The following is a 27,792-nucleotide window of genomic DNA, read 5'->3' as shown; positions in this document are numbered from 1 at the left end:
TGACTATTATGAGGTTTTATTTATTTTTATTTATTTATTTATTTATTACTGTAAGCCTTTCTCAGGCTCATACAGGGTCAATATCGCACATAGCGGAAGAAACAGAATCACAAGATTATGGTGAAAATAAAACTTGAACGATGAAAGCAATTGTACAAAATCATGGACAGGTCACAAAACATCGAGGTATCAGCAGAGGGTACAGTGATCAGTGTGTTCGGAAGCGCTCACAAACATCAAAAAACAAAAATGCTTTTAGTCTTCATAAAACAGGCTTTCTACATTCCGAACAAATGAATCTGCAGAGGAAAGATTAACGCATTCACGTGGCAATTTGTTCCACTCTTCCGCTGCTGACAGGAAGAATGAATATTTAAAAGTGTTACAGCGTGACATGAATAGTCTGATGCACTTATTGTGGTTGGTACGAAGGGAGTGATGGTTAGGCGGCTTTTTATAGTTGTCTTTATCTATGTTTAAACCGTTATGTTATTGCTATGTTATTGTTTTGTAGTGATAATATGTGTGTTCTCGTTTTCGCGTATACTGTTCAAGGAAGAGATGACGGAAGAGCGCTGCTTTCGAAATTAAGCTATATAAACAATTTGAAATCGGTGTGTATGTTGTTACCTTGAGTCTGCCGGGTAGTACACTCAAAGTATATATTTAGTCGTCGCTAGCGTCCCTGTATCGTACGCTACGCATGGCCCCGCTGGCGTCATTGTCGCACAGTCCCATCCCTTTACGCGAAACCAAGTCATGACGTTGAGGATTAAGGTCCTTGTATAAGAACACTGATGGCGACAAGTCTTACTCTATTGAATTTAGATGTTCTTCAAAACCAACTGATTTACTTGGACATGAAGTGCGTCATGTCGCTTTTGGAATAAAATGGTGATGCCATACAATGCAGTATAATACGCTAAAAAAATGTATGGAATCTTTTATTATCTCCTAAGACCAGTTACTAAGTTACGCATATAAGCCATTACACTTTCCTAAACATTTCGAGGCTGTAATGTTCATGTTGAACTCATTTCGAATTCAAAGTACCTGCTTTCGTCATAGTATTGAACTTCAGTCCTATTGAGCTCGATGACACTTCGGCAACGAAACCTTTCCGAAAATCCGACTGACTCTTCTTGAACGGATTGGGGTTCTCACGTTAAGCGACGTTTTATCGCCGTGTCTGCAGTAACAGATTCCTCGCCGACCACGCCTATGCCAGCCTACTGCATTCGTTTTATGCGTAATGATGACGCTATATCTTCCTTCACGTTTACACAGATGTAGCTGTATAGTCTCTTCCTGGTAACAGAAAAAGAGTCAACTCGCATATCGATAACTAAAACAATCATTAAGTTCTTCGCGCACAGGCCGGGGGTGCGGTCGCATCAACATGCGTCCTGCCAGCTCACTCAAAACTTCGCGTAACTTGGAAAGTCGATGGCCGCCAAGATCTGCAGCCATCTTCGCACGTACTGTTCGCAACTGAGTTCGCACTCGTACGCGGGTGAAATGCGCGAGAAACATCTTCGAGGGTAACGAAATTTAGAGTAATTGCATGCATCGATATTCCGTTCGCAGCTTGCTCTCCGACGCGTCGCGCAATTCGCCGCCACTTCGCGACTTTGCGCGATCTCCAATTGTCTCTCGTCGTGCCCAGAATGCCGAGACGGAGTGCTCCGCCCGCGGTATTCCCCAGCTTCTTCCAGTGAAGCGTACACGGCGACTTGACGGAGGGGCCATCGCAGACGAATCAGTGTCGGAACCCAATCCGCATAATCCTATAAGCCGAGGCTCGTTGGTCGGGAAGAATAATTGACTACGAAACGGCGGGCCGCTGCCAGGCAGACTCCCTCTGCATGGTCGCGAACGTGAATGAGGACAATGTTGTGTGTAAGACCACCGTGCTTGAAGGCGATGAAGTGCATGTACTAACCGCCGCGACGTTTGAAACGGATAGAGATCGCTCGGTGTGGCAGTTGTGGCTAAGGTATATAGCTATAGGGCTATATACGAAGTCGAGACGATCCACGTTGAGTCGGCAGCTTCGTGGTTTGTATCGGGGCGTGCTCGACATAACGCCGCCAGCTAGTGCGACCCGCCCAACGTGAAAGATCGAAGGAGATCGGCGGCGACCGACACTAATTAGACATCGATCAAGTGACACCGCTCCGGATTGCGACGGGTGTGCTAATGCGGGTCTCCGCCGCCGGCGACGAAGCGTGAAGATTGTTGACTTCGATAAGGACGCGGGGGTCTCGACATGGACGTGGGGCGGATCGTGTACAGAAGGACGATGACATGGTCGGGGGGCGTTCAGGGCGGGTGCGACCCACATTATTATTGCACGGTCGGTGTATTGGCCTGCAATCTCGCTTATCGTATGAAAAAAAAAAAGACAATTCATAAGAACGCCAGCTTCCATAGCTACGCGAAGCACGTGTTGAAAAAAGAAAGGACAAATTAGCGAAAAGCAGTGCTTAAGGTTGAGTATATGGTGTATACGGCATAGTAAGTCTTGAGTGGAGATTTCGTCACGCTCATTCATCTTGTAGCATAAGACTCCGACATGTTAAGCGCCTGCTGAATATCTCGGAGGTCGCAATTATACGGCTGGCTTTTCAATAAAAGGAACGTACATGTCAGTGACTATCTTTGTGGTGATTCCGTTCTGCACTGTTGAATGTACGGTCCAGGCGCTTGGAAGGCGAATGCCACGTGTTCAAGATTGTGCAGTCACTGGAAGTGGGTACTTGATACACATCTCGCTTACCTTTGGAAGTGTAATTTGTCGTGGTCCGACTATAAATATTTCTGGATCACTTTCGCTTTTTGAACATTACTCAAGAAGGTAAGCAAATTACAAATCAAACTTGGCGTGAACACTAGCCACGAATAATACACTTTACTTTGATATATATATATATATATATATATATATATATATATATATAGATATAGTGTTTGTGTGTGTGTCTGCAGTGTGTATAGTTTCCATAATTTACGCAAGGAAATGTTGACATTTAGGATTCTTCAATAATCCTAGGGCACCGGCCTACTTATTGCGTCAATTGTTACAACGTGCAATTACCGATATACCAGTGTCTTATAACGGCCTGTCGTAAGCACTTCGCCGCGGTGGTCTAGTGGCTAAGGTACTCGGCGGCTGACCCGCAGGTCGCGGGATCAAATCCCGGCTGCAGCGGCTACACTTTCAATGGAGATGAAAACGCTGTAGGCCCGTGTGCTCACATTTGGGCGCACGTTAAAGAACCCCAGGTGGTCGAAATTTCCGGAGCCCTCCACTACGGCGTCTCTCATAATCATATGGTGGCTTTGGGACGTTAAACCCCACATATAAATCGATCAATCAATCAATCAGTAAATAGATCGGGCTGTCGTAAGCGCCAACAGCCTGCTTTAGTCAACTAACGCCAGCGTATTATATCACGTGATTCCGGTCGAGCACAGTGGTGGGTGTGTGTTCTCACGCCGTCGATTCTCGGAGCGGTCAGCCAGCCGGGTCGAAATCTGTAGCGTATCAAACTGACGTGTACACACGCTCAACCAATTTGTGTCGCTTTGTTTGGCAATGTGCACAATATCCTTGTTCGGGGCTTTATTTATTGCTGTTTACTTTTTTTCTTTCTTCGGCGCGAGATGATGCACGCTGAGCCATCTTGAACGCGTGTCGAACACGTACTGACGGCTGTCACGAGGAGGATGATCGCATACCGAAAAAGTATTCAGACATTTTGGCGCTTTGCAGGAAGCAGAGGAAGCGGCATACCTGCCGGCACATGACAGTATCAGTGAGAAATCAAGCGGTTACTTCAAGAGGACTCCAGGCCAGAGCTTATCCGCATGGAACATTGGTGCATGCATTGTATCCAGAGACTCTCAGATGGGACTGCAAATTTTGTCGAACACGCACAACACCATACGCCGCATAATTTTTGAGTGAAATAACAATCCGGACGTACCTCAACCATTGCTCTCAAGCGAAAACGAAGAGACAGAAGAGGATCCACGTAAAAAATTTGGAGACCAGTGGAAGTGTGCTGGTGACGTGCTTCAGGAGCCTGACAACCAACTACGATGGGTGAACATTGCTCGGGCGGCAGCAGCGACTGAAAAAGCCACCCACCTTATCGCTGAAGTACAAAAATCCAGGTCGAAAATAAAGTCAATTGTCCCTTTTTGTTTCATTACTTGTTTGTTTTGAACATTAGGTACCGTGTATACCGAAATACAAGGTCAGTGCTTTTTTTCGGATTTTCATTACTAAAATTCAGTTTTTATTTTTCCTGGACGCCACGATAAGTGACCTCTCACGTTACCGTCGTGGTGGTGTTACAATCGAGTGAATTCGATATAAGCATCGCTCTGCCTGACGTAAAAGGTATAGCAACATACTTGGCACATGCGCTACCTATAAAGACATACCTAGAATTTATTTGGTGCGACTCAATATGAGCACGAAGAAAAGATATATATTAGCAGGGAAGGAAAAAAGAAAGACGACTGGATTGAGCCCTGCTTACAACTTCTTCCTGCATTTTCATACTGAGCGGCGCCAAAGAAATACATGAATATGCATGCATCAACGCGTCATATTCTATTCTACAAGTCTATTACAAATATATATTCTACTGAGTCTATTAAGAAGCACTGTGCTTCTTAACAAACTTGTCCCTCTTGTGCCATAGAAGGGTGGCAGCTTAGGATATTTTTCACCATCTTGCTGTCCACACCCTTGCTTATAAATCTGCAAGCGTTTATGCATCCTGGACAAATTAAACCATCACTGCGTAAAGAAGAAGAAAGTATACAGGATAGAGTGTATGCGTGGCTTACAGGAAGAGAGAGATCGGTGACTAGGAAATGGGTCAATATAACGTGGAGACTATTGAGTAAACGATACCGGGAAAAAAATACCCACAGCAAGCGGGAAAGTGGAAGCAAATCGCTGGCTTCTGCGCAATCTGCAAAAGAAAGTCAATGTAGTCACGACTTCAGATAGACGAGGCAAACGTCCGGCAAGTCGGATCGCCTCCTCGGCATAGCAAGGAAAAGTGCTTGGACGTATCCCGCAAGAAACACCGTTTGTCTTGACAGGAATCGTGCTCTAGTGCACGCGCTTCTCGTTGCACGAAGGAATGTTTTTCTTTCTTTCTTTTCTTTAATCGCCTGGAATTAGCATGCGTATGCACGTGCCCCTGTTTGACTACTGCAGCTTGTGATGAAGGGAAGCGAAGGCGAGAACTTTAAACACTCCCTAGCGCTGCCGATCAACGTCCGATCAACTTTCTCTAGCGGGGCCGGCCCCGCTGGACCCTATCGACGACTGCGTATGCCCTGCCGGTTGAAGACTCGTTTCCCACAGCGGCTGCGGCATGCCCTTGTTTACTCGCTAACCTATTTGTGCCATCCGAGTACGCAAGCACAGTGCGGCGCGCTTTTCGAATGCGACCAGTTTGTGCACCGAAGGCCCAACGGGATGTGGCCGTGGGAGGCTATGTCATTGCGTGGCTATCGAAGGATACGAATGGAGTTAGCGAAGAACGCCGTGTCGCCAAGCCACCGTCATTCTAAGAAACGCGTGCGTGTGTGTGTGTGTGTGTGTGTGTGTGTAGTCACTTCTGGCACATGATTGATTGATATTGCCACATGTTTCGAGAGTAACGTGACAATATGGAAGATTTAGCGTCCCAAAACTACCCTATGATTATGAGAGACACCGTAATGGAGGGCTTAGGAAATTCCGACAACCTGGGGTTCTTTAACGTGCACCCAAATCTGAGCACACGGGCCTACAGCAATTTCAACCCCATCGAAAATGCAGTCGCCGCAGCCTGGATTCGATACCGTGACCTGCGGGTCAGCAGCCGAGTACCTAGCCACTAGACCACCAGGGTGGAACTTGTGGTACATGAGAAAAGCTGTCTTGTGATGTAGATGAAGGACTAATAGGGGAAAAAAAAAGGAGGAGAGGGCCCGGAGATCTACAGGCCTTTTCTTGGCTGGAGGAACGGGAAAGGAGAACAAAATATGATAAAGAAGGGGAGGGAAGGAAAGAAGAAATTGACCATTATTTGCGCTTACGTGTATATGGTGGCCGTAATATATACAATAGCCAAAGGTATTTACGCAGGCCCATATTCCTTAAAACAACAAAAATGCTTCGATCACCTTGTAAGCCGACAAGCGATGGGTATGGTGCTTCAGTAAGCTTTTCACGCAGAGCAGTCAATGTTCCGATCTTCGCTATGCAATAGCAAGCGTTTTCTTTTTTAGGCAAAACGAAAGCAGCGGCCAGGAGCGTACGTAAGAAGCCGGTTGAACCCCCCCCCCCCTTTTTTCGCAACTTTTCAATTTTAATTTTTATAATTACGCACACATACAAACGTACACGCGGACATACATAAAATAGAATTGACCCCCCGCTCCACTCTCCGATAAAAAAATTCTGGCTTCGTCCCTGGCACTTGTCGATATGCTCTTCGGTGCGACAGACGTCGCGTGACACACTGTCAGTCACTTCCATTAATGTTGTGTATATCTTCGTCAAGGCAACTCCCAACGCAATTCGGCAGAAAGCTGCAATTCGGCAGAAAGAACAATACGACGACACAGAGACGAGAAGGACATGAAAAACACGAGCGCTTCGTGTCCTTCTTGTCTCTGTGTCGTCGTATTGTTCTCGCGCTATAACTATCGTCATGCCATACCAACTAGCCCAAGCTGCCACACTTCTATGGAACCAGAAATTAAGGTGCGCTATCAGCCAAGCGTATACCGAGGATGACCAAGAACGTACATAGGAACGCAAAATTTCTGTCCTAAGGAGCCGAGGTGTTAGGTTCATAGAATGGCTTGAGAGCGATATTTTTCTAACTCGGATATTCTAAACGTCTCAAGTTCTATTGTCGTTTTCCATCCCTTGCATATAAAATAGTAACCATCATGTTTATTGCTGCATTAACGATACTTTTTATGCCGCATAAAAAGAAGAACGTCCCCGCACTACGACCACAGCGATCATGCCGATGCGTCAGAGGAGCATATTCTTTTAGAATGTCCGCAATGCGATCAACAGTGCGCTGAACTGAGGGATCGCTTGAACCGACTTGAAAGACAACCAATCACGATTACAAAAATACTTGGACCGTGGCAGCATTCGGATAATCAAAGGTACGCAGTGAGCGCCCTCCGAGATTTTTTAATGGACACAAATCTAATGAACTGTCTTTAGTTCATATTATACCTTGCTGCTATCTGTACGGACTCTATCGGCAATGTGATCCGGATATATGAACAGGACTATGACCACACACACTGTGCTAATTCGTGCATTATATGCCCTATAATGTATATATTATTGTACATATTGTCTTTGGTTAGTTTTTTTTCTTATTTCATTCTTAATTTTGCGTTTTTATTTGTTTGTATTGTACATTACTGTAATGATGTTGAGATAACTGGCTCTAACGTAGACTATCTTCCGGTGTTCCGCCAAATATAAATAAAAAAGATACTTCTTTTTTATAAGTAGATTGATTATGGGTAAGATGATGAGCATTAAAACGATGGATACGATGATTTGTCGCTGTGTCTCGTGTCTCAGCCTTAGAGAAAGTAACGGTGTAAAGCGTGTCAGTATCTCGCTAACGTAAAAAAAAAGAAAAAAAATATCTGTTTCGACACCGTGAACCATTAGCAGCATAGCACGATTCAAGTGTTGTGAGTACACGGCACGTGGCGTGACATATTTTGCACAAAGACTCACTTGTTGCACAACCCGACTGGAGCCGTCACACCATCTCCGCCGACGTCCATCACTGACGGAGCGCGCATACGCGCCGGCGTGCCTAATCAACGTCATTGAAGGGTCATCGGTGTAACCCCACAAATCAATCAATCAATCAGGGTCATCAGTGTCGTGGGTTCTCGTGATGCGTGCAAGGCTCGCGACATAAAGCCGAGCGCGGCTACGCCTGTACGTCGTCGTGTTTACCTTCTTAGTCGTCGGCTTATGCCTCCCCGCCCAACTTTGAAAAGCGGTCGCCCTGCGGGACGTGCGACGGAGCGACGTGACCCGCTCTTTGAGCGACCGGAAACTAGAGTGAGGCGCCGTAAATCGAAGCTTGGCGTCATATGTGTCACATTATTTGAAACATGCAAAAGAAGTCCCTAAGTGTCGTTTTTTTTTTCTGGCGAAATTAATGTTCTGCCTTTACATTCAGCAACATAACTACCTAGATAGTAATCCAAACCTGTTCTTTATATTACTTTCATATAGTTTTTCATATAGTTCATATAGTTTATAACAAACTATAGTATATCGTTTTTCATACAGACTTGATGCCGTTAGGTTGTATACGAGAGACTATTGGTCAGCTGCCAGCTCGTAATAAGTTCACGTGCTACGTGTCGCCAAACAGGCTCCTAAAGAGTGTGCCACACTCGCCTCCATGGCTACAGGTGGCGCTGAAAGACACTCCCACGTTTAAGTTCGTATATAAACACAATAAAGTGGCTGTTGGGGATAGCCGCCGTGGTAGCTCACTGGTAGAGCATCGAACGCGTTATTCGAAGGTCGCAGGTTCGGTTCCTGCTCACGGCAAGTGATCTTTTCACCCACTTTTCCTTCACATTTTCATTACCATTGGTCTAATAACTTCCCCTATACATTCCTTCGCCTTATTGTCAGTTAGATCTCATTATTGTGTTGAAACACGGAAAGACGAGCCCTTAAGTACACACTGATTTCCCTTATATATATATATATATATATATATATATATATATATATATAGGGAAGAAGACGATCGTACGAAGTGATTTTATTGACGTTTCGGCCGGGAATCCAGCTGAAACGTCAATAAAATCACTTCGTACGTGCGTCTTCTTCCCTATACGGATAATCTTACCCGGACCCAGCATCACTTTTGTTTTTAGTATATATATATATATATATATATATATATATATATATATATATGTGTGTGTGTGTGTGTGTGTGTGTGTGTGTGTGTGTGTGTGTGTAGTTGTTCTGAAATGACACGCTGGCTTTCGTCGACAATGTTCTCACACATCATTTTCTTTTGTCTTCGCAGATGCCGAAGGTGGCCGCCACCGTATTCCTGTAGAGGTGAGTCATCCGGTACTTCATCGTAGCCTGTTTAGTGACCTCATACCACCATAACGTTGCGTTTCCGTTCTGAGATCCGATTGCTCGAACTTAAATTCTCGGACAACAGCTACGTTCGCTTGCTCGGGTTGCTGAAGCATGCGAAGAAACGTTCGCAGGTTTCAGGTCGACCACGACACAAGTGTAAAATAGTTACACTCGACACTGAAAGAAAGTACAGCAAATGGGAGAGAAATAGACTGTAGGGAAAAAAAGGCAGCTCCGAGTCGACAATACTGAAGGAAGTGTACTCGGAGCTGGGCCACCTTTTTTGTTTTTCTGAGGTTTTCTCCTCCTTTTTTTTACCGCTGTTGGTGTCTCTTCCTTTATTTCTAGTTATTTCTATAGTTTTCGAATTTAATTTTACTCTATTTCCACAATTCTCATTCTTGTGCCTCATCTTTTCTATTGTTATACGTTACGCAAAGCGACTGCAGGATACGAGAACTCAAGCTTCTAGTTTCCCCCCACTAAAAATTTTTGCGAACAAACTTCTAAAACATATCGCTTATGCGACGTGGGCCATGTGATGAGGGCACATGATTGATTAACTTAGCTGTTACACTGTTTCCTTTTGTGGTGGGCCCACTTGAACGGGAAACTACTCATTCTTTTGTTTGTTACATTACTGTCTCCCTCGCCTTTTCCCCAGAGCAAGGTAGCAAAGCCGATATTTATTTTTCGGTAAGTATCCTAGCATTCCGCATTACAATTCTCTCTTTCTTTTTTGCTCTCTGTGCTTCGGCATTCAGATGACATTGCTATTCAAGGCTTTCAGTTTCGCGAAGCTTACTTCGACAAACCCCTTACGCATTTAGGTGAAATTCCTTATTATCTGATACCCGCATCCATTCGTCTCTCCCTGCGTTCCGTGGAACAGTGACGGCTTTGGGCTCGCCCCTCGCATTTTCTAACCAATCACGTGATTACTGAGTGTAAAAAAGAAAGAAAAAAAAACAGAAAGAAACCAGAAAGCGAACAAGAAATATCTAAAAACAGAGACGTCATATTTCCAGCCACAGGCTAGGTCACAGGCTTTCGCTGAACACATTTCAGAATTTGCAAGTTGTCCTTCAATCCGTCTGCTCGTAATTTTTACATGTTGCTGAGTCGATCCGAAGCCCTCCTATACAGCCTGTCAATATAGCATATACTCAGGAACAAGGCAACGCAAACAGTATGACAGACAGAATATAAGAGAAATTGTGACATCACCAGTGCATGTCGTGCAGATTCTTCTGTATCTTGTCTTGTTTTGCCCTGGCCGTAATGGTAGCTTGAAGCTTGCTCCATTTACTTTGTTGCTCTACATGATCTGCCCCAACTTTGAGCCACAACCTTGTTCATCAAAACAGGCAAGCTGTAAAGCGTTGCGATTGCTCTAGTGTCCCTTGTGTATTGTGCTTCCCCGGCCTGCATGTCGATTCTAGCTTCATTGTCCTCTGTGCTTTGTAACGACATGAAGAACGACGTGGCAAGTACAGGACGCTTCTATGAGCGCGTTTCTCAAAATGCAGAGCTTCTTTGGGAGGAGAAGACGCCGTCAATATTTTGTGAAAGCCTTTGGTGGCGGACAACCACTGAGAATCAATGATATGAAATAAACATTCTTACGAGCTTGTTAGGAGCTCGCTCCTTATGCTTGAGTGCTTGCGACTTCTGGTCTAATCCGCCAATTTGCGTAAAGTAGGTGGGGGCGGGTGGCGCTGCAAGAAACCTCCATAATAATAATAATAATAATAATAATAATAATAATAATAATAATAATAATAATAATAATAATAATAATAATAATGGGGGGTTTAACGTCCTAAAACTTTCACTGTCTTTGATAGGGCACATCTTTGTGTGATGGTCAGGAGGATTTCCTTCATGTTCCTTCATCATCATTCACTTCCTGTATATGGTGTCATTTTTTTAAGAGCAACGTCTTCACACGCCGTTGTTTAGTGAAATCCATTTCTGACTGCTCCTTGCGATTCTCATCAAACCGTGTATCTTTTTTTTTCTTGCTCTTGTTATAACGCAGGGACTATATATAGATGCAGGAAAATCTCTGACGTATGCAGCCAACATGGTCTTTTTTCGTCACCACTTTGATATACAACCATATAAGCATTGTAAAGAACAAGAAAAGAAAGAAGAGAATGATGAATGACTGTTCACAGCCTCATCCCTTTCATATCCGTACCACCAGAAATCAACCTCTCAAGTCAACCTGTTGCGGCGTCTCGCTGTACAGCACAATGCCTTCTTCCATTCCAATTTTGGTGCACGAGTCTCTGCTTTTGCTTTATAGCGTCCTTCACTACAACCCAGCATCACGTTCCCGGATCGTGACATTCGATGGCAACTGAGAGCTATAGTTGTCGACCTGTCCTCGCCCTACTTGAACGGACCTTGCGGTTGTTATAGATCGAACTCATGTGCCCCTGTCCCCGTATAGCTTCACTGTACGGTGACAGCATACTTGACGGAGATTCACCCATCCGTTCTCCATCATCCCAAGTGAGTACGCGTGAAACGTGGCTCTATGCCTCACACAAGTGAAGCCTTTGCTTTTTCTTCTAGCGACCTTTTCAGTTAAACCCCCTCCCCACCCCCATATGTTTTTTCACGAAATACACTACTGGAACTGCTGCAACTCTGAAGAGATGACCGAACATGTGCTGTGCTTTTTTTTGTGTGTGTGATTGTATCTACTTCGAACTCGATAGTCATCAGAACGTGTCAAATGAGCTATAGACCACAGACCATTTATTTTCCTACTAACAGCTCCTTGTACTGCGGACCTATGCGTCGCAGGATAGCAAGGCTGCGTGACCGTGTTGTTACTATACTAAAAACTGTATTGTGTAATAGACAACCGCATGTGTTTTGCACACACAGCCCCCCCCCCCCCCCCTTTACTCTCCCACCCCCTTTTTTTGTCAATTCCTTCTTTAATTTCCTTCCATTACCTTAATGTGGCAGATGGGAGAGTCTAGTGAAGCTATAAACCAAGCCCCCTCTCCTGACTTCTCTGAAGAAGTCAGACACGTAAGGTTAAAGGGTCGTAAATTGACGCCCGTGAAGAGAGACCCGCAAGTACGGCAGCAATAGAAGAGAATCGAAAGCTCGGACCTCAAGGTTGTAAACGCAGCACACGTCTCTAAGCTATCGCGCGGTGGATGTACAGCAAACGACGGCCAGATTAAATATTCATACTTCAGTCGTCATCGTTAGTTTTCAGAGAACAGCACTAGCACGTTGAATGATCAACGACAATAATGACCTTTGCGTTTTAATTAGGCACATTGCTTTTATGCGAAGTTTCATGTTTTTTTTTTCTACGCTGACATCACTTATAGTAGTCCTAGCCGAGGAGTCCTGCGAGCACTGTAAAGCTGTAACTTTTGCAACTCCCAACGGGATACAGCGAGGTCTGTAGCCAAGCATTCCTAATGTCTACTGCTAGCGCAGGCCGCGTTTGATTAGCGATTCGAGGTATGTTTGCTTTTGTGGGGCAAGCATTTGCTTGGCAGCGTCGCTAGGTAACTAGCTTGACCTCAAATGTTGATCGACAGTGAGTAAAATACAAGCAGAATTAAGGGCAAAAGCTTGTGGTGGATAGGTTGGTAAAAATAAGAAGAGAGTGGTGTTTAGAAAAAAAAAATCTTTAGCGATTTCGAGTACTTCGTACTCAACTATGGGAGAGCACTGTTTTAGAGCAAACGTTTATTTTGACCTAGCGCCTCTGCGCCCCTTTAGCTTGGCGGCCTCCTCATTCCACGCGGGTCATTGCGATCTCCCGTCCCCGTTACATCCGGCTGCTCTGTATTCGCATACGGGTCTGACAGCTCAGCCTCTCACTGCTGATCGTCTAGTGCTTATGCGTTTGTCTTTTTATCCATGTTGTCTTTTTAGAATGTTATGTGTATGTCGCTTATTATCCCCAAGCCATGTGGGCGCAGGGTGTTTCGAAGTTCACTCATAATATACGGTAAACTGTATGGCGGCTTCTGCATCCCGTATGGGTTCAGAAACGTTTCTGCGTTGTTGTGTTGTTGCTTTTTTTACCATGACTATGTCAGTGACCGCATCTACATTCTGGTCGACTGAGCGACTGTATGAGGAAAGCATTGCACCCTCTCCTCCACTTAGTCGATTAATGGGCAACCTTTCCTTTCCCCGTGCACACGTCAGCGGATAATGAGCTGCTCACCCTAAAGTCGTGGGTTTGATCCCAGCCTCGATGATCGCATCGCTATGGATTCTACTTGTTAGGTGCCCGTGTTCTGCGTGATGTCAGTGCACGTTTAATAACACTGGATAATCCAAGTGGCCGAACTCGCGCGCTGCATTCTGTTGCGACTGGTTGTGCCCTCGCGATCTCCGACGGCAGCGTAGCTCTGGCCGACAGGGTTGGTCCTCAGCCACCTCCTGCCGCCGGTCCCCTACGACGACGACAGCGTAGCTCTGGTTGGCTGGATTAGCCCTACGCAATCTCCTGTCGCCGAGAAGAGCTCTCGCCAGTGGTGTTTCGTCCTCGGACCTCTGCAACTGTGTCATTCTTTCCTGTCTTCTCCTCACTTCCGTCGCTCCCTGTTTCACCACCTCGCTATCTCTATCTCTCTACCTCTTAATCCTATCCTTTTATTCTCTTGTCTACCCCCATTCCTCGTGAGCTACTGTTGAGGTGTCCTCGCACTGAGAGACACTTACGGGGCTCACTTTTCTTTTCTTTTCTGTTTAAAAATCACCCCCCCCCCCCTCTACGACACGTTTAGTAATCATTCGGCAAGTGAAACCACACAAAGTATGAATCCTATCGAATGCATTCACAATAGCAATCTTAATAGGAAGTGCAGTCTTTCGATGACCGACATCGTTCGTCACGCCGAAGAGCGAGTGACTCAGGTAGACAGGACGGAGCGAGCGGAACTCGAGAGCCGCGCACCTGTACAACCGGTCAGCGGTAAACAATCGAGTCGCTTTCGGGCGGTGATGGGCTGTGCGCGAGCATTGGACTTCCGTTTCCGGAAAAGCGTAACCTTTACGATTCAGACGTAAAGCCACGATGGCGGATGCGCGAAGGAGAAGTCAACGCGTTCGGCGACGGTTCGTTACGCTCCCGGTGTTCTCCCTCTCAGCACGACGCCTCCTGCCTTCACCTGCGTGGCGCACGTGTTCTTAGCGCTGCCGCAAGACGGCGCCGTTGAAAGGGGCAATGCGATACGCGTTATGTTGTCCTCGGCCTTTCACCACGCTTGACCTCTTTCACACTTTTGAGGACTGAACTGTTTGTTGCGTGTAGCCAAGACGACAGCTCGTAAAGAGCCTGTCAGCGTGTTTGTCGCCCTCGATGCTAAGGAGGACGAGTGAGGCATCGGAGTTATATGTGATTTTGATTCGTGAAGAGCCTGTGCAAATGTCCCTTATGAACACTGACGTGTAGTTGGACGTTGATCGTAAAGACCTAACTCATATGAGGCGTGAATGCGGTACAGATGATGGTTTATAACTAGGATGGCCACGTTGATGGTCACCAGAGCAGAGAGCCTTACATTTCATAAGATGTTATATAGAGAATGTTATGTGTACGATGTCGGATAACATGAATGAGATCAGTAAATTATTCTTCCGTGTGACTATCACAGTAACGCGAACCAGTGCCTATAAAAATTGGTCGTATTTCTAAATGTAGGAGTATGCGAGAAGTGAGACTCGGATGGATTTTATATGACAGCAGGCTTCGAAGCTGGAACAAACATTGTCATATCGAAGGGCTTCTGCTAGTGTTGCTGCTTTCTGGGCAGGCATGTTACGTGGTAAGCTTGCAAATAGGCTACACATAGGAGATGACCAGGAGGAGATGAACTATATAACCGTCAACTTAGATGGCGATACACCATCAATGCATCGATGCATCAATACACCAAATAACTTATGTTGAGCTCTGCAAGTAGGGCTTAATTTTGAATAATAATCGCAGGGGTCCCACAACTACAATATTATTACTGTGGATGTCGTAATGGTGGGCTCCAGAAATTTGTACCTCATCGGGCTCTTTACCGAGCACCTATGTACGCGGACCTCCCGCAGTTCTGCCTCCTTGGAAAAGCATTTCTTCCTTCTTCGATCAAATGACCTTCTGGTCAGTGGTCAAGCAGCGTAACCATTAATCTCCGACTGTCATGTTGTGAGCGAGTGTCGTGCACTTCTTGTCCGCTGTGTTCCCGCCGAAATTGCGCTACCTCACCATAAGGTGTAATGTCCACTGGGGCGGGTTTAGTTTTATGCGTGAAACGAAGAAATGAAGATCCAGCTTACAGGTACTAGCACGAGATTGCAGGCGCGAATCATAGACTGCTGTGCCACCGAAACGAAACTTCGACGTGGGAGAACTCCCTTCCATCACTTCAAAGCTCATTAGATGTGAGGTACAAGAAACATCTTGCTACAAACAGCAACATCCTCATGCATCTAATTAGATTCAACACCACACCCTCACACATATTTGCGCAGGCATCACTACTTCACAGCCTCACCAAATGTCACCATTGTTCGATCCTCTTATGTCTGACCTAATAGCATGGTAACGTCTTGCTAATTTTCATATATCCGTTAAAGTCACAGCAGCTCTCGCCATTTCGTAGACGCTGCTCCACAATTGTAGCATTCTGGCCGTCACCAGAACGAACCTGTCTGCGCCGTTTTACGCCATACGGTCGAACAGCGGCACTTGTTGGGTCATTCACGCCATTAAAATTGCCCGAGTCTCACCATATTCACTTCGCTTCATAATGAGAGCCCTATCTATCTCCATCGCATCATTCGGTCGGCGGCACAATTGCGGAGACCCCCTCTATTCTCCGATAAATTGCCTCTGAGGCGACAAGTGCCGCTGGTGTGGCTGCAAAAAGGAAAGAGAATGAATGACAGGGGCCACGACATGGCAACCCTATACGGTTCGATGCGTAACTATATGGGGCGCTGATCCGCCACGGCGTGGTTGGGTCGTCGATCAACCGAGCAGCTCGCGGCGTCGCCCGCGGAGTTCAAGTGGCGCGGCGTCGTCGGTTTCTGTACCGATACTTGGTGCGACGGCTGCTGGCCCGTTGTCAGTACGACCTCGTCCGCGTTTCACAAAGGGCCTTTGCCGCCTCCCTCTCGAACCATGTAGACCCGTTTCGACGTGCCCTGCCAGCTTTTAAGCCATGCTACGGAAAGAAAAGCGGCCATATAAGCGAACAACAGTACGAAGAGTGTATAGCGAGCGCGAAAACACAGCGCCGATAAGCAAGTATACGCCGGCACCTTTTGCCCGGAGGTACATATTGTAGACGCAGTCGAGGCTGCAACGGTTGCATGCAAGCTTCCGAGCGCATGGAAGCGGCGTTGTGGCTTTTATTGTTTCTGCTGTATGGAGCCCGGCTGGGTCTGTGTTTGTGCGTTCGTATGCGATTGGGACACTTCATTAGCAAAACTGAGATGGAGCGCTTTCCGAACGTGGCGTAGAGCCACAAGCTGGGAGGTAAGGGAAGGAGAGGAAGCGAGAGAGAGAGCGGGGAGAGTGGTGAGTGAACTTGCATATCATCGAGCCGATCGACACTCCCGACTTCGACGACGCCTGCGATATCGACGAACGGCGGTGGGAAGAGGTTATATGCACCGCGCACACGGTGGTGTACACGTATATACGGCGCACTTGAGTGTGGGCCTGCATAAAGAAAGGAATAAAAAGTAAAAAAAAATGCCGGCTACATTGGCGGGTCCCGCTTTTCTTAGCTTTGTGGTGTTCATTTTCGTGTTGGCATCTCTTTTAGTATGACCTTCCGTAACAAGGTGTTCTCGCACGCAAAGAAGTGCTGATCGTTTTATTTTTTAATCCGTAATTTTTTTATGCTACTCGTACTTGCTTGAATAACAAGGTCGTACTAGTCGAGGGAGCGAAGGTTACTTCAGTAGCTGCAGTTTATCGGAAGAATAATATTCAGCACAAAAAAAAAAACAGAAAGACAGAGATGCTTCGTTTCGTGACATTACTCCTCTTCATTTTCCCCTTTCATGTTCTTCGTAAAACGATAAACTAAGACTCAAAACTTCGAACAAGTTCACGAGAGCATGAAGACTCCCGTGTCATCATTTGCAGTAATTATTAAGCCACATATATGTTGCCTTCAAGTGTGTCACTCTTAATCATATGCTCTGTGAGGTTCTGAGTATAACCAGGAAACTATAAGAAAGATGTCAAGTTTCCTGGCTAAAGCTGGTGCTTTGACCAGGACTTGATTAAGAGGGTAGCACTTACAGGTCATTCGCTCTTGGCATTCCACTTTGACGTAAAAAAATATGTTGTAGTCCCTCCTCATGCATGCTAATGTTCCTGCTTTCACCAATGCGTATTCATTTATGACTGAAAGAGTCGGTCGCTGCGAGTGCGATGACTTCGGTATCGAGGGGACTGTCGGACACTTCATGCGCTTGCAGGCTCGTGTTTGTATAAGAAAAAACTTGACCTTCGTGCAGCTTTAGGTCAGCTGAAGAGTCGGCTGATGATTCCAAGGTTGCGGGTTTGATCCCAGTCACGTCGGTAGCATTTCAATGGAGGCGGATTGATTGCTAGAGCGTCGTCTTCTGTGCCATGTCAGCGCACGTTAAATGACACCAAATGGTCGAAATTTCCGGAACCCTTCACCACGGCGTCTCTCTTGATCACACTGTAGTTTTGGAACGTAAAACCTTAAAATAATTTTATTATTAATAATAATAACATTATTATTATTATTATTATTATTATTATTATTATTATTATTATTATTATTATTATTATTATTATTATTATTATTATTATTATTATTATTATTATTATTATTATTATTATTATTATTATTATTATTATTATTATTATTATTAGTCCAGCTGAACGGGAAAGCCTTCTTGGGACTGTTCTGCTGAACACCGCAGCCACTATTCAAAGCGAACGTGCTTGACCTGCTCTGATCAATTAGCTCTCTACCTTTCTGATAATTAATAGCCCGTAATTGCACAAGGAGCCCAATATGACACTAATAAACAAAGTTGTAAACCTAGTTTAACAGTATTCATTGATTAATTTATATACTAGCAGGCAATGAAATATCGAAACGATGAAATCGAGGGCAGAATCGGGCTCAAAGCGAGGTACATTCTTCACGGGTAGACTTGGTAAGCAAATAGCGGGTCCCCCCCCCCCCCCCCCCCAGACCAGTTCGTAGCACGCCTTCAACAATCTAACTACGGAAACTAGTTGTGCGCACGCCCACAGCCCACAGATGTGCAAGGTTGTGGTAACTCGACCTTGTGCAGTTACATTACAGAATAGTGCAATCTTACGCTGCGTGCCAAACCGCCCGATGGGCACACGTCCCATCCATCATCTATGCAGTATAGCTGGCAACTTAACTCGTACGTTTTTTTTCTTGGAGTTTCCTTGTCGCCTTCCTTCGTCTATTGTCCCAGTCAACTGCCAAATACTTGCGTCTCTCATAATCATATGGTGGTTTTGGGATGTTAAACCCCACATATCAACCAACTGCCAAATACTTGCCACTGGGTGCATATGTTTGTATAGGTAGTGGCTTGTTAAAGCTAACGTATTAGAAGAATAGTCAGTATACTTTTTTAATGGCAAGACAAATAAAGAGAATCAGTTTCTGCAGGTGTGTGCTTTTCACGCATGCTTTAAGAATCACTAAGTGGAGCTGTATTCCTCGCACTGGTAGTGCATCGCCACTGCGCTGTAGATCAAGTTCAAGACGGACATTTGTAGGAACGAATGACTGCGACGTCCCCTGTCTAATCAACCATAGAAGCCTAAAAAAACGATGGCATTGTTCCAATGCATATGATCGACGTGCTTGCGCAGAATGCCTTAGTACTGCGAGCAAATCATGCTTGGCGAGCGGCATCGATCACGTGCCTTTGATCAGTTTCCATTTCATACTCGTCTGTCTCGGTTGACTTCTGCAGTGTCTCCCTTCACAGCAGCAAACTGAAGTTTCTATTTTAGTTCGCCTTAAGATCTTTCTCGTCTCTGCCTCTCTCTTTCTCTCTGTTTTTTTTGTGTGGTTGTCGCGTTATGTGTGGCTTGATAACGTTGGTCTGCCTATCAATTACCACCTTTGTATCTCTTAATCTCTGTGCAATTAAAGCGGGACCTTCTCTCCCAAACGTTGGAAAGTCGTGGTACCAAATGTGGCGCGATTTATCGCTATAGTAAACACGAAGCCTGATAGCAGTTACCTTTGATACGAACTGCGCAGTACAGTTTAGGAGTAAACCATGCATGAAAGGCTAATTGAGATTAGGTGAAAGTTATGTAGAGCAGGTCAGGCAATTTAGGTGCAAGTTACTGGCACCTAAATAGAGCGATAGTATAGCTAGGGTCAAATGCAGTAAAATATAGTGTATAGCAGTGGATCAAGGAACGCGAAGAAGTTGATATGTTTAGGTTACCTTGATAATGACATGGACCAACTTGTTTCAATTTTTTGTGATTGAGCACAGTACATAAAACTCAAACAAATTAGGGAAGTAAATAAAACACAGCACTTATATTATTTCCAAGGAAGCAACAATATCATGCGAAATGACATGAAAAGAGGGGCAGCGTTGGAACGAATGCAAAAAGCGAGATGACGACAGACCATGTGATATATACTCACAACCGTTTTGAGTACAGCGCATGTCCTGTCGTCATTTCGTCTTTTTTGTTTGTGCCAGCGCTGCTCCCCCTTTTCATTTCATGAAGAACCCAAACCAACTCACCCACCTTTCCGTGATCTTGCAATAGCATGCAATTAAGCCCGTAGAGTTCAATGCAAATAAGTGAAGTAAACTCTTGTCGTTAACAGGAGCCTAAAAAAACTACGGAGCACAAAATTTTGGACCACTATTCAGGGGTTACATCGCACGCTACGATTGTTCGCCAAAGAAAATTTCTGCAGATCGTGATGAAACCAGGTGAAGGTAACCTGCCAATGGCCAGTTATCTTGGCTTAGGATTTCGTGTGAAGAACTTGATGAATTTCGCCAGTCCCAGATTTGTAATGTCATCGTGAAATTGCTAATGTTTTCGATATAGTTGCACTTATTTGAAATCTGTTTCCGCGTCTTGAGAGGAGTTCTGAAAAGAAAGAGTTATTTGGATATTACTGAATAAGTAATATATGAATAATGATTAAGTCATTTGTGGCGTAGAAACTTACCATCGCCGGCGAAAAAAAAAAATCGCCAGGCCTGCGTCGAACGCGGAGCACAGTGACAGTGAAACCTGAAAGAACAACCTTTCAGAGCCTTTTCTAAGCACTCTTTGGTTAAATGCTATAGAGGCACACTTGCTGGGTACTTAATACGCCATGAATAATCATAATTTATGTGTATTAGGCCATCATTCACTATGCTATCATTCGTCATTCTTCAGAGAAGCGTGGTATCCGCTACACACCTGTTAGAAATTTTGTGCAAGTGTTTATGCAGTGGCTTACGATGAATAATTGTGCCTGAAGTTGGTATGCGCCAAAGGTAATAGGGGATCAAAAACACGTTTTCTAATAAGTTGGGGCATTGGGCGACCCACTTGTTACGCAACTCGCATTGTGTGACGCCCGGTTGTTCCTTTGCTGTTGTAAAACGCTTTATTACATATTAACGCAATTATTTTCCCAGCATCAAGCCTACCTAAGGCACGTTTGCGAACGAGTCCAAAGCCCCTGTGTGTCTCAGGGGCAGAATACTGGGTAGACAAGCAGGAGAGCCGGGTAGGAATCCCACTGTGCCCATGGTGTTTTTAGGGGCGAAGCTCCTTAAGGCGTGAGCTGTGCGTCCCCTGTATGTATCCACCTCTCATTTAGTTTTTGCAGTGTTCACTAGATGGTGGAACTTGTAGCTGAGGATAAAAAGACGCAAGATTTTATAAACTAGATGGCGGTACCTGTAGTTGATGATGAAAGATGCGAGATGTTATAAAATAGGAATGATGTCACATATGGCGCGTGTCATTGGCGGAAGGCAATCATTCGATTAAGTGCGGTGACGTACGCTAGGGGGAGCATTGTAATGAATAGAGTGGGTAAAATTTACGGAGGATTCATGGTTTACCTCCGGAGCTTCGCCCACTTATCATAATTCACTTCATGGATATGGCGGCACTTTTTATTTACCGAGTTTTTTTCTTTTTATTATTTCGTGCAATAGCGGTTACGGACACCGGCGGCGGCGGTGGACAACCTCGCGCGTGAGTCGTGTTGTGATCTCATAACAGTTTTCGCTGTAAAATTTTGCACGGAGGCACGATGTGGTTGTTCTGTCATTCACACAAACTTACTTTTCATTTGCGATTTTCATGAGATATTTTCTGAAACATTGCCTAACTGAACCTAGAAGCGTGGTTCTTCAGCATCACACGATTTTCGTAATACTTAGGTGACCGCACAAGGTTCTCGGTTCGGTCGCTACCGGCAGGAAGTCACTTTGTCGTTCACTTTCAATTACATTCTATTCATGCCATGATTAGTGTACTTACGTTAAGGGCTGCAAGTACTGTCCCTTACGCCAGCCTTGGGTCAAGTGTAGGTTAGTTTCATTTGGTACGTAGTGTATAACGAAGAAAACGAGACCATGAACCATTTTATTCCTTTAATCCGTGCACAGAACGAAGACACTGCCTATTCGCATCCTCCGCATGTTAGAGAAAAATTTCGCTACCATAATTTGGCTGCAACTCTGACTCGTAAAAAAGAACTGTATTAAGGGTAATCAAACCAACGGAGAACAGGCTACAGCATATTCCAATCGCGTACTACTAAGCTCACCCCTATAGTGACAACTGTTGAACACTGCCGAGTGGCTAACGCGTAATCCCTTATCTCATGCATTGCTCTCTAAAACACTGAGCTTCACATTCTAATCTAATGCCTATCAGTGTACCGAAAGGGCAAGCTCCATTTTACCGCCGCGCTTGTGAACACAGAGAAAGCTTATCGCAGGTCAGGGCTATAAATTTTTGGGCTGCCACATAGCGGACCTGTATAGAATATCGGTCGCGGTCTTCCAAGGCCGGCACTCATGGCGCTCGGTTTATTACTCCTAAAGCGATCGCGGGCGAAACAAACGCTCCGAGTTGGCTTCACGGAAAGCGTTTTACACTGTCACACACACACTCGGCTTCGACGCCGTATAGACCGTGTTTGTTTTACTTATTTGGAGATGGAAGAGGCGGATAAGCCAAGGGAAGAAAGCCCTCTTCTTGCTAGTTCCTCATAGTGGGCTCAGATAAAGAGGCCACATTCCAACTAGTTAATGTTCTTGTTCTCATTCCCGTCCCGTGCGACAGCCCAAGGCGAGCGGCAGAACGGTGATAAGGAGAGGCTCAGTGACGGTAGGCTCCGCTCCTTCGGGGAGACTAAAGGTGAGCGGAATCATTGAGCTATGTGCTTCATCATACGAAGAGGCAGGAGGGGAAGTGGCTATCAAAAAGAGGAAGACCGCAGTAACTGTCTCGAATAGTGAGTGAGTGAGTGAGTGAGTGAGTGAGTGAGTGAGTGAGTATGTGTGTGTGCGTGCGTGTGTGTTAGTGCGTGCGTCTATGCGTGTGATGGAGTGAATGAGTGCGTGCGTGCGTTTGTGTGCGTCTGTGCGTGTGATGGAGTGAATGAGTGCGTGCGTGCGTGTGTGCATGTGCGTGTGTGTGTGCGTGTGTGTGTGCGTGTGTGTGTGTGTGCGTGTGTGTGTGTGTGTGTGTGTGTGTGTGTGTGTGTGTGTGTGTGTGTGTGTGTGTGTGTGGGTGGGTGGGTGGGTGGGTGGGTGGGTGAGTGTGTGTGGGTGTGTGTGGGTGTGTGTGAGTGTTTGTGTGTTTGTGTTTGTTTGTGTTTGCGCGCCCGTCTCATACATGCGTAAACATAAAAAGTAAAAGTAAACCTAGCCCAAAGAGTGCCTGAACTTGAGGACAAAGCAAGGAAACAGCTATGACGTTATACCTGTGAGCACCTCAACAATGCACATCTGGCTTTGTTTGTTCTGATCAGTATAGCTTACTTTACAACCTGAATTTCTTTCTTTTTGCTTGTGTGATAGTTTTTTTTTGTAACATTCAAGGTCGAACAGGACATGACTGTCATGAAATTTAATACAAATATGTCAGTAAGCCTTCACCAAGTGAAGGCATATTCGAATGGCATCTACATATTGCTAACTTCATTCATATTTTGCAACCTCTATATTGTTTTAGCAACCCAAGTTGATAAAACATTTTGCCTGCTGCACTGGCGCCCTCGCTGTAACTCTCTGCTGGAGCGTACAAAAGAACGAAAAACGCGGTCATCACCCTCAGCGATCTGGCGTATATTAGCACGATTTATTTCTGCCTGGAACGACTTTCGTTCGCTGTGCCGAAGGTCGTGCTATCCAGAACATACCAAGGTGCTACGCCTTAGAAAACGCCGTTCCAACGCCGATCCATTTCTCTTCCATTCTCTTTTCCTGAACGGCTGGCAGCTGACGGCCAAACCGCGCCCTGCATTATTTTCTTGTTGCCTTCAGTGTCACCTTCTTTCTGTGTTCAGCGGCATTCTATTCATTTCCTAATAACTTACCTTTATTCTTGCTTCTTCATTTACTACACACGCCACCACGCACGGAAATTCCTTGCTGGCATGCTGTAGGGTAAACAGTAAAATATTCGAGCTTTCAGGCACTCTCAGCCATTTTCGATCATTCACTCTCTTTCTCCCTTTCGTTATTTATCTATTCTGCTATATACTTCTCATTCACTAGACCACCTATTGCTTCCTTTAATTCAGCGCGGCACGCACGCAATCCATTTCTATACGCCCGCGCATTCCGCTCTTTGCGAAGTGGTTCGGCATCCGGCCGGTTTTCGAATGTTGCCAAAGGTGATGCTGTTAAGGGTTATTCTGCTGTGCTAGAAGGCAGTGGTGTTCCCCAAACTAGTAGCGGTTTCTTCACATCACCGCCTTCTCGGCCTCGGCACTGTAACTTTAAATTGCTCTTTATTATATAAGAAGGCAGCCCACGTTGACAGGCGGAAAAAACTAATTTAACGGTCATTTTTCCGTCCTTTCGTTGTTACTTAAGCTGAAGTGTTATCTCTGTCTGTCACTATTATCTGGTTTGTCGCCAAAGCCTCACCAAGTGTGAGACCCACGGGACGGCTTCTTGCTCTCCCATACTATAGTACCTAATACTATAAATTGTTACTTTTTCTGAACGCACACACACACGTTTCACAGGACGGGGACGGCATATATGCTCTGCCAGAGTAGTGTACCAAGTACACTAAATCGTTACCCACTATTTCTAAACACACGTGCTACAACCGGAAGTTCCGTGACACTTGCCATGGCTCTACGGGGCGGCGCGTATTTAATCTTTGCTGGGACGACTCTTTACCACCACCGTTACCACACCTTGATTGATGTGTGGGGTTTAACGTCCCAAAACCACCATATGATTTTGAGAGACGCCATAGTGGAGGGCTCCGGAAATTTCGACCCCCTGGGTTCTTTAACGTGCACCCAAATCTGAGCACATGGGCCTACAACATTTCCGCCTCCATCGGAAATGCAGCCGCCGCAGCCGGGATTCGATCCCGTGACCTGCGGGTCAGCAGCCGAGTACCTTAGCCTCTAGACCACCACACCTCGTATTGCGGCTGGGAGGAGATGCCCACAAGGTGCAGTTCCACGCCGCGATGCGTGACCAGGGGTGAAGTACAGCTTTTCAAATCAGAGCACGTGGCGTGCGTGCAGGCGTCCCATCACTTCTTTGGAGAGCCTTGCAGCTAAACACGCCAGTCTTTATAAACTATGGGCGCGCGCGGCGGGCTGTCTCTTTCTTTACGAGCGATGATTGCGTCTTATGTGAGGAGAAAAAAAAAACAACGACGCATCGTTGGAGCTGGAGAATCGACGAGGTCCTTTTCAGAAAGCTTCAAGACGACTAATAGAGGTCCAGCCGTATATAGGAGGTCAACGCGTTGTGCTGGGTACGAACAGGTACAGCGGTGGCAAAAAGGATCCCTATATTGACTGAAACGGTCTTCGGAGTATTGATGCTTTTTGAGCATATTCACTGAAGAGACTCGTGGGCAACTGGAGGACAGGGCGGTGTAAAAGAACGCCAGAAAATGGCAGAAAGAAAAGACCGCGGCCGAAAAGGCGGGTCACCGTTTGCTGACGAGAACAATCGAAATGCGAAGCGCATTTACGAGCGCTGGCGCGTGCGTTCGAACCTCTGCTCAAGGCCAATCATGGCCGATCACGCGACGAGCGTTCCGGCAACGCTCCAATAGTCCGCTTTGAAGTCGCACACAGTGTATACAAGCAGGGGACGCGGAGAAAGGTGCGGCCCTGTGGGTTGTTCCTGTGAGCCACTTTGCTCTATACGCCATCTTTGACGCGTTTGCGAAAGCTCTTGTTCCGTCTGCCGTCCAGCCAGCGTCTGCGTGCCTTTGAAGCCCATACGGCATGCGCATATGCTTTTGGATCCCCTGCGGCAGCCGCTCAGCGGGCGGCCTGTGTTGAAACAAAGGAGGCGGTGAATTTGAACAAGCTGGGCTTCGCGGCGTTCCTGTGTTTTTCATATGTTGCTGCCCCCTTGAGACACGGCACAGCGCTTGGGGAAGAGAGGGCGGGTGGGGGAGATGCCCTGTAGTCTGGGGACCGTTTCTATGTGTGTCTTTCTTTGGGTGGGTGTGTCTTCTAACATGTGATGGCTGCGGCGGTGTTTAAGCGTTACGCTAAGCGCCAGCACGCTGTTTGTTCTCTGTGTATACTCGGTTGTGCCTTGTATAGGCGTTGGTCGTTGCATAGTTTACGTGTCGCTTTCCTTGGCCGGCTGGATTGTCTAACCTATTGAATAATGCTTTTAAAGTTCTAGAACAAGGGATTAGACAAAGGTAAACCGGGATACGTGGTGTCCTGTGAATATACATCGCTCTAAGTCAAGTTAAAGAACAACGTAAGCAGTTGCGAGTCCAGAAGTAATAAAACGAACTATAATGTAGTACGCACGCGTACTGTATACGTCATGTACGTGCACGGGTGGCGAGAATAATCCTCTGTTACAAGCTGGCATTAATACAGCTGTGTGCCGCTGGACATAATTGAAATTTAAACTTTCTTTTGAATAGTCTCTGGTAATATATTGAGCATCAAAGCCTTAATCTATCTAGTCAGATGCGTTGGTATTGCCGATGCGGCCACGGATGAAGATGTCAGTGGCTACTATAGTCTTCGGTACCTTCAGGAGCTTTTGAATGATGAAGTTGCTAATGCCATTCCTAGGTCACCATGCAGCTTCGTAATCGAATTAAGGTTTGTGCTCCACCACAGGTAGTGAACTGCAAATATTATGTCCGCGCAGCGTTGTTCACACCTTGTCGTTTCGAGTCCACTGTTCCACATTTCCATTCTTTAAGGCTACGCGTTCTTGTGCAAGGCGGCAGAGATTAAGTGAAGGCCTATACATAGGAGGTTTTCAAGTGTGCGGCTTTATGCGCACCTGTTCCCCACTGTCTTCATTGTCCAATGCCCGCCCGCTGAGAAAAGCTGTAAATAAACGTAAGACAGCTACAAAATGCGTAAGCGAAATCAAAAGAAAAAAAAAACGCATGTAATCCGTTCACACGCGCAAGCTCAGGCCGCCCACTCATACAAATCTTCGAGCTTTCGAGACTTGGCTGAGAGCCGTTCTCGCGTTCGATTCAACCCCCGCACTGTATACACTCTACGCATTTCGTTACCGCCTGTCTCGAGAACGAAGATGTTGTCGTTCGACGCTTTGATCACGTGTGAAAACGACGCTAGGTCCGTGTGTGCATGGCCCGGGCCGTTTGAATTTTCATACTTCAGTCTGTGTACACAAAGTCTTCGGTATATTTTTTTTTGTCGTTTTCCCGGCTAGCATTTGTCTTAGCGTGTAATCCTGTTGTACACAGCGGGACTGGTCGCGTCAACACCACCGGTCTGACGTGTACACTCGGGCCGCCTTCTTCACGCCCTCTTGACCAGCGCTTGCTTGACGCTTGTGTATTCAAGCGAGGCGAAGGCCGCTTGGTGGCACCAAGGGCTTGACTGGCTTGACGGCCTAAGCGGATAAACGCGAAGTAATCGATCTGTGGAGGTCAAGCCGCACTGCAGAACACACACCTGTATTGGCTGTATACCTTTTTGTACATGCGCCGCGACTTTTGTCGATGCAGGCTCTGGCGGCTGAGGGACGTTTCTTTTCTTTCAATCGTCAACGCAGCTGTACGCGATTCAAGCGTGGCTGTGCTACATGTGAAACAAAGAACGCCAGTGACCTCTCAGCAGGAGAGGTCTTTCGCAGGCTTATCACGCCATGTCTGATGAGATTACGTCGATGCGTGCAGCTCTCGGCAACCTCTGATGTCACCTGCGTCGCCGTGATCGTAAGAGGAAAAAAAAAAAAAGGAAAGAGCACACATCTTGAAAGCGGTTGGGGGGATTGAATGCAACGCCTTCCTGCTACAGCGTAGTCTCTCAGACGTGAAGTCAGGTTCAAGTTTACCGTTGTAGCTTTCTTTCCGT

At 46.0% G+C, this 27,792-nt stretch overlaps 1 protein-coding gene across 3 annotated transcripts in view; it reads left to right on the top strand.

Annotated features, from left to right (window-relative positions):
• Positions 1-27,792, top strand: part of LOC119174440 (uncharacterized) — a 240,170-nt gene that overhangs the window by 106,037 nt on the left and 106,341 nt on the right. For all 3 annotated transcript variants that reach the window (XM_075895651.1, XM_075895650.1, XM_075895649.1), the window contains exon 2: positions 9,126-9,160. In XM_075895651.1, the coding sequence (XP_075751766.1) occupies positions 9,126-9,160 (35 nt within the window). The remainder of the gene's footprint in view (positions 1-9,125; positions 9,161-27,792) is intronic.

Source organism: Rhipicephalus microplus, chromosome 5 (assembly GCF_043290135.1).
Source record: "Rhipicephalus microplus isolate Deutch F79 chromosome 5, USDA_Rmic, whole genome shotgun sequence".
In the NCBI taxonomy this organism is placed as follows: Eukaryota; Metazoa; Arthropoda; class Arachnida; order Ixodida; family Ixodidae; genus Rhipicephalus; species Rhipicephalus microplus.
This window is presented reverse-complemented; position numbering and strand designations above follow the sequence as displayed.